This window comes from Pan troglodytes, chromosome 4 (assembly GCF_028858775.2).
Source record: "Pan troglodytes isolate AG18354 chromosome 4, NHGRI_mPanTro3-v2.0_pri, whole genome shotgun sequence".
Classification (NCBI taxonomy): domain Eukaryota; kingdom Metazoa; phylum Chordata; class Mammalia; order Primates; family Hominidae; genus Pan; species Pan troglodytes.
Window position 1 is genome coordinate 122495709 of NC_072402.2, and position 13710 is coordinate 122509418.

At 41.7% G+C, this 13710-nt stretch overlaps 1 protein-coding gene across 7 annotated transcripts in view; it reads right to left on the reverse strand.

The window, feature by feature from the left end:
• Nucleotides 1–7812, reverse strand: part of ZNF608 (zinc finger protein 608) — a 115414-nt gene extending 107602 nt beyond the window's left edge. For 3 of the 7 annotated variants that reach the window (XM_016953708.4, XM_001155984.7, XM_009449568.5), the window contains exons 1-2: nucleotides 5176–6041; nucleotides 3065–4154 (exon numbers count right to left, since the gene is read on the reverse strand). In XM_016953708.4, coding sequence (XP_016809197.1) covers nucleotides 3065–3970 — 906 coding nt within the window. In that variant the 5' untranslated portion in view covers nucleotides 3971–4154; nucleotides 5176–6041. Of the gene's footprint in view, nucleotides 1–3064; nucleotides 4155–5175; nucleotides 6042–7511 lie in introns of those variants that run through there. The other 4 variants (XM_016953710.4, XM_063811489.1, XM_016953711.4 and 1 more) reach the window with 2 other exon arrangements.
• Nucleotides 7813–13710: the final 5898 nt, after the last annotated feature.

Below are 13710 nucleotides of genomic sequence, written 5' to 3' on the forward strand. Positions count from 1 at the left end.
AGGGGAAGGTGGAGAGGCAGGTTTTAACAACCAAAAGCCAACCCATCAAATCTACTTATTCAGACATGTCACTGGTGGCTTAACCACAAAATGGGCTACAGAAATATAGCTCAAACATCTTAGAATTATGGCATGTTTTGATTTTGTTCACGTATTAAGGGAGTGGCGACTTTTACAACATACTTGTGGTTTCCACATAAAGGAGTAGAACACTCATTGATTTAATTAGGTTTCATAAGGTCCAATTCATCATGTTTTACATGACTTTGTGTAGTGAAGAAACAGAATAAACAGACCAAAAATAGACATTTAAGCATGCATGCTATGAAAATTAACCGGTGACAGCAAGTCTTATGAATCTCCTGTGAACCTTCCAACCAGAAAAAAAAAAAAAAAATGCACACACACATACACTCCCCTTTGGTTTTCACATGTGGCCCCTCACGAGCCACATCTGATTGCTGAAAATTAATAATCTTCACTCTCCAGGCACTTACTCTTCACAAACTCAGATAATCAAGCCAGGCTGAAGGAAATTAAAACATTGTATAAAAAATGTCAAAAAACCTCAGTGTTGAAATATTTTTTCAGGTGAAGCTTCTGGTCCTACTAAATCTTTACTTTCTAAATAGGTATTCTCACATCAGTAGGAAGCATTTTCTAAATTGATGCCTAATTTGATGCAACCACTAGTTAGTGGAATTAGAGTTACTTTCCTGGGTGGCATTCATGCAAGGGAGTGCCATTTCTGTGTGCCAAGGATGAAAGCATTCTTAAGAGAAGTCATTCTCAGGGTGAAGTGGGGGTGGGGAGGAAAGCCTTAAGGAATAATGTTTGAGATCCTGAGCCAACGCCCAACTTGACAGAGAATGGCCAACACTACAGGATCCAAGCCCCTGGATCCAAGCCTTTGAGGGGCCCCTGTGCCAACTCCAGTGGCTAAGATTGGTGGCACAGCTTCCTCTGGTATAGGATCAGAAGTGAATCTAAATTGCAATGTGCTTTCTTCCCTCCCCCACCCCAGATCCACCATGACTTGTTTGCTCTTCATTTATGTAATTCATATTTATCACATTTATACTGCTCTAACTGAAGATGAGTTGCATGTATACGAATAATTTAATTCTTCCATTCTTCACCCAGTTTCCTCTGTGACTGGAAAGTGAAAAGAACACACAAAAACTGGAGAAACGACACCATGCTCTAATCTCAGTTGCCATGACAGCAGCCTTTTAGATACTGAAATGTTCCGATTGCCAGCTAAACAAAATTGTTGAATGTGAACATTTGGCTGGAAGATTAAAAGGCTAAGGGGAATGCAAAAGGGCAGTACCTCCCACATTCCAAGCAGCCAGTGAATCCAATCAAATGGCTCTGACTCCTTAACCACAGCCATTGTGAGCACTGGATTAGGGCAATTCATCTAGATAGTTAAAGCAGATTAGAACTGCAATTTGAAGACTATTGGCAACAAAAGTAAATGCCCTACTGTACTAAGTAATAAGAAGATTTCAGAACACCTTTTAGCAGAAATAATGTGAAACTACACATTTAAATATAAGAATCAAAACCAGGAATTTTCAAAAATTCATTTATATTCATCAATGTACCTGACCAAGAGGATATGAATTTATAAGCGTTTGGAGGCATTTTGCAAATTTGGCATTATCTACACCTTAATGTGCCTCTATCAACTTTTAAAAATCAAAACTTTACTCCTATACTCCAACTTAAATCCTGAACACAAAAACAAGAATATAAAAGTTTAAGTAGCAGTGAACCATTTTACACAGAAATAATTCTCCAAAGACATATTATCACCACTTACAATCCCAATCGCCAACTATAGCACAAAAAAAAATCAAAATTATTTAATAAGGATGTTCCCCAACAACCATGCCACAACCCACATGACAGAAAGCTTGCTTCTGCAAGGCACAACCTGTAGAATTAATATGAAGATTAACTTCATAGAAATATCACACACACACCCCTAACTCCTTCCCAACCTGCCTAGTGGACAGAACACCTTCTGTTCCCAAACATTAGTCAATGTGGTCTATGACTAAGCAGCAAAACATGGTGTGGGTGTCGGGGCAGGCAGTTCTTCCAAGGCAGTGTCTAACTATAGACTTGTACAAAGAAGGGGAGAAGGGTCCAAATAGTCTAAATCAACCATCCACACCGCTTAAATGCAGCACATAATTCTATATTCCAATTCACTCAACCGTCTACATCCCCTTTGGCTACATTTTCACATTTCACGAGTATCAGTCCAGCAAGTCTGTTTTATTCTTCTTAGCAGCCGTCCAGCTCCCCAGTCAAGCTAGGTATCCAAGTGATAACACTCTTAAATCTCTAGCTAAGAACTGGGTGAGGGAACAGGGGTAGAGTGCTAACAGCCACCAAAACCATCGAGTTTTTCTGCAGTTATGAAACCAATGACCCAACACATCAAGCTTGGGGTTTCATTCAGGACCAATAACAAGAACTCATTCAAGGATATCCTTTCACAGTACTATTTTGGAGACAGTAAGAAAAAAAAAAGGGATGAGGTCTGTAGAATGTAAATTAGAATCCTCGACATTCCTCTCCAGGGAGGGAACTTGAACCTTGCACCTAAGGACACATTACCAGCAATACTAGGATGAATAAATTAAAATAGAAAACTGTTCCCCTTAAGGAAGAAAGCAGGACAAGAGTCAAGAGGGTGCATGAGCAGGTTTTCTATTAAAAGCACACGGCAACCTGCTGACTAGTGAGGAACCGATCTACAGGGCAAAAGGTACTTAGAACACTCAGGCCCTCCCACCTGGGAACCCAAACACTAGCATCACAAGCAGCAGCAGCAGCAGCAGCAGCAAGGACAGCAGAAGCAAGAGCCAAACACTGCACCCAAGTAGGCTCCCCCAAATCAAATTTTAATATAAAGGATGCATATCATAGAAATCTCACAAAGAACCAGAAAGCATAAAGTGTAAGGCACACAGAGGCACACCCCCACACACCCACACAAATGCACACAGAGGAGAGTAGGACATCTAGGAAGGCGACTTTATCCTACCTTCTCAGTTTTCAGTTTCTTGATTCGCCTGTGGCTCTCCTCCTCCTCCTCTTCCTTCTTTACCAACATAGAGTTTCCCATGAGCCCTGAATCCGGGGCACTTTTGCTAACTTCCCCTGCAGCGGCGACGCTGCCACTCCCAGTGCCCCCGCAGTGGAAGGGGCTCGCGCCACCTCCATTGCTCTTGGCCCCAAAGCCATAGAGGTGCCCCCCGGAAGGGGCCTGGCTGCCACTGCCATTCTGGTGGCCCTGAAGCAGGTCGTGCTTGTCCTTCCTGGATTTCCCCGCATCCTTATCCCGCTTGGCGCCTCGGCTGCTCTGGCTTTTACCTGGCTTCTCCTCTTTGCTTTTCCCACAGGAGCCTGCCCCCGCGGTGGCGGCAGAGGTGCTGGTGCTGGTACTATTGCTGTTTGGGTTGCCGCTGCCGCCGCTGCTCACACTTTGACCGAGCGCTGAATTCATGCCAGTTGCCTCTCCAGGGCGCCCTTGGACTTCCTGCCTCTTGCCAGTGCTGCTGATCTCGGGAATCCCATACAAGGCAGCAGAAGGCAGAGATTTATTAGCATCCTTAGAAGTTTTACTCCTTTTCACTTTTGATTTGCTGGTCTCTTTGTGTGAATTCCCCTGGGGAGCAGAGGCCTGAACAGAAGCAAATTTTAGGCCATCAGCTAAGGCTGCGGTAGCACCAGCCCCACTGGAGGCCGGACCTCCACAATCCTTGGAGTTGCTGCTACTAGTGGTGGTGGTGGAATTATTCATCTCAAATTTCTGTCTGTCCTTCTCCAAATCAGCGTCCAAATCAATTATTAAATTTCCAACCCCGATTTCCCAATCATCGCCACTGTCATAAGTATCAACTGTATTTGGATCCACACCTTTTCCTGCAGTAGAAATGTTCACTGACATCCTGAAGATGAGCTCTCTAGAATAAAAATCCGATGAACTTTTCTTTGGAGATGAGGGGACATTCGTTTATCTCCGCTGGGCTTTCTCTCAAAGAAAAAAAAAAATCTTCTAATCTTCCTCTTCTTTTTCCTGCCTCACGAATGTGTCCAGGGATTTTACACCCTCAGTCCAGGTCCACCTTTTCCTGTGAAGGGGGGGAAAAGTCGAATATTTCTTGTCTGGGTGTTACCAGAATAAAAAACGATTAGTATTGGGGAATCAGTAAAGGGGACAGGGAAGGATGGAGAGTAAGGTGGCTCATGTATTGTCCTCACAGTCCAATATCAGGTTTAAAGGAAAATAACCAAACCCGAAAAATAAACCTATGACAGTAAGCATCTTACGGTAGCTAAAAAGAAAATCCCTTTATCAACAACACAAGGATAATCGCCTTTTTAAAAGCATTAAATTATCTTAAGGATCTGATTCAAGTCCAGAAAGGTTTTTGTGTTCTTTTTTAAAGTTTAGGATTTCAGTCTGGCACATGTGATATCTCAACCCCAGAAACACAGCCTGAACACTCAGACAAGAAGGAAGAACACAGCTTTAAACATCCCTAAACATGTCCTAGATCTTGCAATTTAGAAGACCAGACCCTGGAAGTTCTGAGGCTAGTTTTCAGAATAGAATGTTGCTAAATTTTCCTTATTTCTAATTTTAGGTTTCAGTACTTCTTTTTACAAATTGTCTGGGCAATCTGGTTTTTGTTCCTAGTAAGGAACAGAAAAAACAACCAATAACTGCCCCCAACACACACACATACCTCCCTCCTATCCTCTTTTCCCCAACAGCTTCTACAATTTCTTTTTTGAAATATGCATGTCTTTTAAGAGCACTTCTCTCTAGAAAAGACAGTGTTATATAAAAAGTTAAATACCTGCCTTTTGAGAAAAAAATACATTTAAACAATTCTACCGTATTCCTAGGTCAGAGAATTGCTCACTCTCTTAAATATGGTGCTACTGACTGTACAGAAAACTGATTAAGACATACACTTTAAGTGATCTGCGCCAAGGTGGCCTCAATGACCGCAAATGAGTGTGTTTGACAAAGAGCAGTTAAAACGGTTTTTAAAGGGATCAGCCCCTTTTTAACAGTTGATTGTCAAGAAAAAAATAAATAAATATACATACACACACACATACACACACACAGACATTGCTTACCTTTTAATCCTTTATCATTTTTTAATTAGGCCAGCAAATCAAAATGCCTTTCCCACTCCACTCGGCAAACAAGCCTGTGCCTCATTTTACTTAAACACCAAATGATCAAGAAGGAAGAAACCAAATAACACATCTCAGCCAGAATAATCACTCGATAACATTATTCCACCTCCCCACCCCCCTTTTGGCAAACGAATCAGTCCTTTTCTCCTTAAAAAAAATGTGTCACTGTACAGCTGGAAAATAATGTTTCACATTCACAACAGAAGCACCAAAGGTTTTTTTTCCTCTTAACAAGCATCGAGAATAATAGTTTTTTAAAAAACAGAGAGTTTAGAGAAAAAAGTTTTCCCAACTTCTCATTCCGCCTTCAGTTCCAGACTTCAGAGTCACCGTGATCAGTAATGATCCCATGTAGCAAACCTACAGGCGTCCGCTAGTAACGAGACAGAATGTGCTAACATCGGGATAAATTAGTGAAAGGGAAGAAAGAATAAGAAGAAAGGACTGAAAATCTGGGCTGGATTCCGCCTGTTAGTCGGGAAGTGGCATTTTTCCGCCCGTCCTGACAGATTTGATTTCTTGAACTAACTTAAGAGAAAAGGAGGGGGGGAGTAGAGGGAGGAGGAGGAGGAGGAAGAAAGGGTGGGATGAGAAACTGGGCAAGAGGAGAAAAAGAAAGGTGTGGAGGAGGAGAGAGCAGATGATTCAGTGAGCTGATAAACCAGTTATAACAGCATTCGCTCGGGGCGGGGGGCGTGGGGCGGTGGGGTGGGGAAAATAACGGCGTTTAAAATGGGCTCAGTCTTCGAAACCTAAAGGATGTGATGTTTTCCTGTCTTATGTTGTTTTAAGAAAAAGGAACTGAGTTCCTAGTATAGCTCCCGAGGGGAGTGGAATCCTCTGTCTCTCAGGTCAGTCAGTCATGTGGTAATTCGATAATTAGAGTCAAAAAAAGGTTTTTGTTTTCTTTTTTTTTTTTAAGGCGACCTTTTTCGGGAGTTTTTCCCTCTTATACTCGCAGCAAACGGTGTGTCTCCCTTTTATTTATTTTTTCTCTCCTCCTCCTCCCTTCGCCCACCCCCTCCTGTGTTTAGTCAGATGGCCCCGGAGCTTGGCTTAGTATTTTTAATTAGCTGGCGTTTGGAAGCTAAAAGCAGTAATGAATTGTTGATGGATTGGAAGTGGAGAGTCGCTTTGCTGGAAATGTCGGGGCTGGGAGAGGGGGATGGGCGAGTTAGTAACAACCAACCATCTAAAAGGAGCGATTTTGTTACAGTGCAAGCCTTTCACATCACGTGAGGATCAAGGGCTCAATTGGTTGTCGTGAGAACAAAAATGGTGACAAGCGTATCAAGAAAATACTGATCTGGTCTTTAAAAAAAAAAAAAAGCTGAAAGTCTCTCCCCTCCCCCTGCACACACTCCCCCAACCTCTTCCCTCCGCACCCCGCAGTGGGCGAAGCTACAAGTTATGAATGTGAAACATTTCTCGGAGATCTAGGATCTCCGAAGTTCGGAAGGAGTGAAATGTAATGAGCACAAGAGCAAAGCAGATGTTTTAAAGAAACACTTTATAAACCTTTCCTCAACTTATCTCCAATTTGTCGGCTTTCCCAAGGGGCCAGGGACGGGGACGCCTGGGGGAGGGAGAAGGGTATCTCCGAGCTATTTGGATTTTAGGGACCCCCACTTCATGTATTAAACAAAGAAAAACCTTTTGCTTGCTCCCCAGCCTGGTCCTGTAATAAATACACCATTGTTACTATTTGTGGGTTTGTTTGGGTTGGGTGGGGCTTTTATTTTTTCTCTTAATGGTATTTTTGTTGCTTGCTTTTTTAAGGAGATGGCGAATGGTAATTATAACCATTACATGTAATGAGTGACTATTCCCTTGTTTAATATTAAATTATCGGGCACTGGGATCTGACAGGAGACAGAAATCGGCTTGTTCTGCCCTTGCCCCCATTTTCCTGTATCGCTTTGGGAGGGGGGTCTGCCCAGCTAGGACAGAAGAGGGAGGGAGTAAGGTGAGCTAGAGAATTGACACTGCAGACCAGGATATGTAACTGTGTCACTTTTATTCTCCTTTGGGTTAGAGCCCAAAAGCTAATTTCCTCTAAGTTACCCCGAGTGCCCAGTCAAGCTTAATTTGTGTGAAGTTACAAATGCTTCACCCTCCACTGAATAAAATTCACCCTTCTTGGGTTGTTGTTCTAAATGCAAAAGCCAAACCCTATAACTAGTTCCTCATTTCTATGCATAAAACTCGCACATTCCCCTGCATGAAGTCCCCGCTAAGTGCTATATAGAGACACACCACGCAACCGTACTTACGGTCTGTATTGGATCGAGTTGACCTTTTCCTTCTAACTGCATTGAATGTGTTTGGTTGCAGCCGCTTTATTTTGGAAATTATAATCTCTTCAACAAATTTATTATTAAAGAAGATGGACCATCAAATGTCACAGACCGTCCTGTGTATTTTTTATAAAAGCAAAAATTGAAATTTAAAAAAAGCAAAACAAAAATCCCCCTGGTGCACACACACAACAAGCTTGTTCTGCAACACTAAATCAGGACTGAAACACAACACACACACAGGGGGAGTGGAGCAAAAGAAGCTCTCAGCCTCTATACCTGAAAGGGACTTTTCTTTGTTCCCAGTGCCCTTTCGCATCGGGCCAATCAGAGAGCAGCTTTTATGAAACTGGGCTCTCTCATTGGCTAGCTGCTTTCTCTTGGCTACTGTAGGGGGTTGAGATATACACACGTATAAAACACACACTGAGAGCGGGTGGGGGTGCTGTGGGGGGTGGTTGTGGAGACAAAGCGTTTTATTTTCCAACCAGATTGGGGTTGAGGAACCTCCCGCAGTAAGAAGGGAAAAAAATGGTGCGCCCCTTTCAATTACAACATCATTCACATAAAACACTTATTTATTAAAACAAATCTCAAACAGGCTGCGAGGAGAGGATGTCGGTAAATACAAGTTTGATTGTGTTATCTTGGGGGAAATAATGTATGTGATCGCTCGGTGGCAGAGAGAAGCCAAACGAGCCGCTAGCGCGTAGCGAAGAGAAAAGGGAGGCTGGCTGTGTGGAACTGACTGCGAGCATTTTGCCGGCTTCCCTTCCTTGTTCCAAGGACTTCGCAGCCCAACTCCCAAGACTGATTTTCTGTATTGCAGCTTCTGGCTTTCAACCCTCCCCCCACCACTTTGCCCTTCCTGCAATTTTTTTTTTCTTCCCTGTGTCTCTCTTTTTACTCGCTGATTAAATAAGAAAAATCGATCTGCGGGTAAAGGCGATGGTGGGGAAACAAGTAACCCTTTTGTTTCCAGGGCTCTGGTCTACAGGCACTGAAGTGTGAACGCAGGCGACCATTTAACCAACACTATGTGAATGGTTCTTCCCTGGAATTAGTAACAAATCTTTTCCACCTGGTGTTATGTGACTCCAAAAAAGAAAAACTTAATATTAAAATAAGGCCCCAGCTAACCATAGTAACACCTCGGGCCAGCCTCATCTTTTAAAAAATCGACTTATGAAAGTTAAATGTACTAGGAAGATTAACTGTTAAACAGTCCCAGTACACGTATTTAAACTGTGGAAGGGTCAGAATTCCTCTTCCCCCATATCTTTAACCCCACTGGTGGGGAAGGGGGCATCATGAATCCTCTGAATGCTACATCTACAATCCACAAACACAGAAATATTTTAGAATGTATTGTAGGACAAATGCCAGCAACCAAGTTAATGAGACTCAGCTCATAGGATAAGAGAGGTTAATATGAAATAACAAGTTTAGCATTTTACTATAACAGCTAACATATTTAAGCTAATGTATTTACATATATTAAGCCTTTAGAGTACATTTAATTTTTAATTTTTTATTGTTACCTTCATTGTTTTTAGAAGCTACAATATGGACATTTGAAAGTCAAAGGTTACTGTAAACTGAAAGCATCATGATCCCAAGTTTTAAAGATCCAGTACTACTGGGATTGTAATTTCCACGTGACAATTGCAATTTAAGGTTGTGTCTTAACTGAGTCATATGGACATGTAAAGTGAATGAGTGCTAGCAGAAGACAGCTTCTGATGTAAATATTCAGTGATGACTTCGTGGATCAATAAAAATATTTATGTCACATATTTTAAATAATGGCTATTGACTCATGTTTGAGCTTTCAATATATTTAGTCCATAAAAAAATTGCCAATTAGCTGTTTCACTACCATAAATGAACTAGATTTGAGGCTGCAAATAGTAATAAACAGCAGTTTCCACCCTTTATTGGGACATATAAACCAGAGGAATGCAACCTGTACTAGTCCTTAGCTCTCCCTAAGTCAATTTGTATTCAAATCAAAGCTGTACTTTAACAAATAAAATGGGCAAATTAGGGATCTGATATCTACCTAGCCTCCATTTTAGCTTTGAGATTTGTTTTATATTTTTGAATATACAGATTTTACATTTGTGTATGCCCCATTGATAAGAATACAGCACCATACTGTTTTTTAACTTTTCTTCTTCTAAAAGAGTGATTTCTCAAAGGATCAGATCACTCTTGGGCACTTCCTGTGTCCCTGGGGTGTCATCTACATCTCAGCCTTTGGAAGCCCATGCCTACCCCATATGTTATATTAGTTTGGAAATAATATATAGGTAGTTCTTAAAAGAATGGGACATTTAAAAATGAGACCTAGTGAAGCTGGAGAAGATTGGAGTTCCTCCAATACAAAACAAATTACAGCGTCTGCAGCACAGATGAAGTCTAACTAAAACCAAAGTTTAGGGTTTGTAATAATCAAATAATCTAATCTAACCCTAGCTTCAACACTTAAACCCAAACCTTAAACCTTTCTGAGAAACCCTACTGGCCCAAGATGAAGGCTTAGGCCCGACTCTACCACATATTTAACCCAAACCATTTTGATAAATTAAAGTATTTCCTTCCATTCCAACATCTCCACACTCCATTTCCACCCCACCCCCACCTCCTTCCTCCCAGGTTCTTCCAGGAGACTTTTGAATAAACCAGTGTTGTCAGACTGGCTTTTCTTGTGTTTGTTTTGTTTTGTTTTGTTTGACAAAGGGGCCAATCAAAAGGCATCAGAGGACCATCAGCTAATTGATGACTGAAACTAAGACAATTAACTACCAGTTTTGAAAATCAGAGCTATTCCTCTCACAAAATTGGGAAGTTTTCTGTATTTATAGAGATGAAAATGTTATCTTAATCTCTCATCAAGGTAACTAGGAACCTATTTGTCACCATTCTAATATCCACATGCATATACTTCATAATATCAATACACTACTGTATAATATAAGCACTATGTAATTTTACACCTTAGCGTCTACTCAGAGATGTGGTAGAAAGGAGGAGATGTCAGGAAATGAGTATTTGGAACAGAGGGGTGGAAGGAGCATGAGGATAGTGTAAAAGGGGCATTTAAAAAGTATCATCCAGCTCTTTGGGAGGCCGACGTGGGCGGATCACCTGAGGTCGGGAGTTTGAGACTCGCCTGACCAACATGGAGAAACCGCCATCTCTACTAAAAATACAAAATTAGCCAGGCGTGGTGGTGCATGCCTGTAATCCCAGCTACTCGGGAGGCTGAGGCAGGAGAATTGCTTGAACCTAGGAGGCAGAGGTTGCAGCAAGCCGAGATCGCGCCATTGAACTGCAGCCTGGGCAACAAGAGCAAAACTCCATCTCAAAAACAAACAAACAAACAAACAAACAAAACAGTATCATCCCCCTCCAACAACCTCCATTACCCGCTCCTTGGATCTCAAGATCAACTCTGCCCCTGCTTGTACTACATCATTGTTAAGGTCATCAAAAGGTCCCTTTCCTCCTTTTTTAAAGACAGACATCTCAATGCTGAGGAGGCCAGGGACTTCTAGTAGTAACACAGGAAAACATGGTGATCTTTCTTTGGTGCCTATTTCCTCTGATTTAGGGTATATTATTAAAGATCAAAGATTATTTCTTGGGCTAGGCCCAGTGACTCATGCTTGTAATCCCAGCACTTTGGGAGGCTGAGGCTGGAGGATCGCTTGAAACCAGGAATTCAAGACCAGCCTGCTCAGCATAGCGAGACCCTGTCTCTATAAAATTTTTTTTTCTTTTTTTTTTCTTTTTGAGTCAGTCTCACTCTGTTGCCCAGGCTGGAATGCTGTGGCGCCATCTCAGCTCACTACAACCCCCACCTCCCGGGTTCAAGGGATTCTTCTGCCTCAGCCTCCTGAGTACATGAGATTACAGGTGTGCGCCACCATGCTTGGCTAATTTTTGTGTTTTAGTAGAGACGGGGTTTCACCATGTTGGTCAGGCTGATCTCAAATTCCTGACCTCATGATCCTCCCGCCTCAGCCACCCAAAGTGCTGGGATTACAGGTGTGAGCCACCGCGCTCGGCTACAAAAAATTTTTAAAAAGTTAGCCAGGCGTGGTGGCACATGCCTATGTCCTAGCTACTCTGGAGGCTGAGGTAGGAGGATCATTAACGGCCAGGAGTTGGAGGCTGCAGTAAGCTATGATCATACTGCTATACTCCAGTCTGGGCAACAGAATGAGAACACGTCTAAATATATATCTATTTCTCCAGTTTTTGTGTATTTGTAAGGGAGTCTATTCCTAGGCCTACCTTTTCTATATTTATGCCAACATTGACACTTGAGATCTACTCAGGATCAAGGGAAAAAGTGGAAAACAAAGTTATAAAAAATGAAACCTACATGGAAATGGGGTTAATTTATAGGAAAAGGAACTTAATTTAGACATAATGAGAAACTTACTGGCTATCCCAGAGGATTATGGAGAAAGATTCTTATCTCTCTGGGTTTGCTTATCAACAGGATGGCCTCAAGGCAGTGGGCAGGTGTCCTGCCCTGGTTTCTAGGGAATACAGTTGATGACTTATTAAACACCCACACAAACACAAGGTCTTTGCTTTTTTTCCCTACAGGTAACATCCTGACTTGCTGAAGGTCCTCTAGAAAAAACACTGTCTCTACTTTTTCACACCTGCATGCTAAATCCAATTTAAGTTTCTGGGTAGTACTTTTAACAATATCCATTTCCCAGGCTGGATGTGGTGACTCATGCATGTAATCTCAACACTTTTAGAGGCTGGGGTGAGAAGATGCCTTGAGCCCAGAAGTGCAAGACCAGCCTGGGCAACATAGGGTGACCCCGTCTCTATATAAAATCAAAAAAACTAGTCAGGCAAGGTGTTCTATAATGCCAGCTACTCAGGAGGCTGAGGCAAAAGGATCACCTGAGCCCAGGAGGTCGAGGCTGCAGTGAGCCATAATCACGCCACTGCACTCTAGCCTGGGCAACAGAGCCGGACCCTGTTTTTTAAAAAAACCAAAAATATCCATTTCTGGATAACTGTTGCCAAAAGGAGACGAGCAGTGTTGCTCTTGGTCAAACATTTGACGTTTTGCATTATCCTGAAATATCACTGGAACAAGACAAAGCACCGAGAGCCTTGTCTACCGTGGAAGGAAGGGCCCCTGCACACCATAACATTTCAGGTCCTTTTGGGGAGCATGAAGGGTCTCAGAGAAGAAAAACATCAACAGTGTTCTCCCTGCCATGAAAGACTGTGGGACATTTCCAATATACATTTTGTAAATACGACTATTTACACACATCGTATTACTCTGCTATGTTAACTTTTCAAGATACTTCTATGCCCTATTAATTCACCTTCAGTTTAAATTCCTTAGAGTATAACAAAAAGACCCTCCACCCAAGGGAGGGAAAGTAATAACTGTCTTGACATGTCTTTACAATACAGTTTACCTTAAACAAGTTGCGATGATATAAAGCAAATATTACGTGAATTTATTTAAGACAATAATGCATTTAATTAGTAAAGCAATATAAAGTTGAAGAACTTTATATACTTATAAACCCTCTATGTTTATGTAATTCCTCATATAGTCTCTAATCCTCCATCTTAAAATAATCAAAATAAAAAGCAGCAAATTGTCTTTTTTATGCCTTGCAGCTCTAGAGAACCTAGCAAAATATGGCAAAACAATGTGATCTTTAAAGGAAAACATTTGTATACTGCTCTCATTAAGAGAAGTGCAATGTAGGTCAGTGTTAAGTATCTGAAATTGTACCTCCGCTTGGCTCGGGCTTTTGTGGTGTGGTGTGTGCAGCTATATCTGAGTGGGTGCCCAAGCAAGGTCTGAGGATCAGTTAGCAAAGTAAGGCAATTTACATCTCGTGTAATGAAACCATTTCTGGAAAAGGATTTTTCTTTTATGCCAGCGGAGACTGGCTGCATAAAGAAGATCAAAACACAAGCTACATTTAAAAAAATAAAATAAAATAAAAAGAACTACTTATTGGAGATTTCTGTTGCTGGTTTTATTACAATATGTATTTTACAGATTTAGGTAATAGCCCTGATTTTTCAAATCGACCTCTGTTTAGACACGTTTCACTTTCGGCTGTTTCTTGTCTGTAAAATTACAGTCATTTGCACGTTATTACAGTGA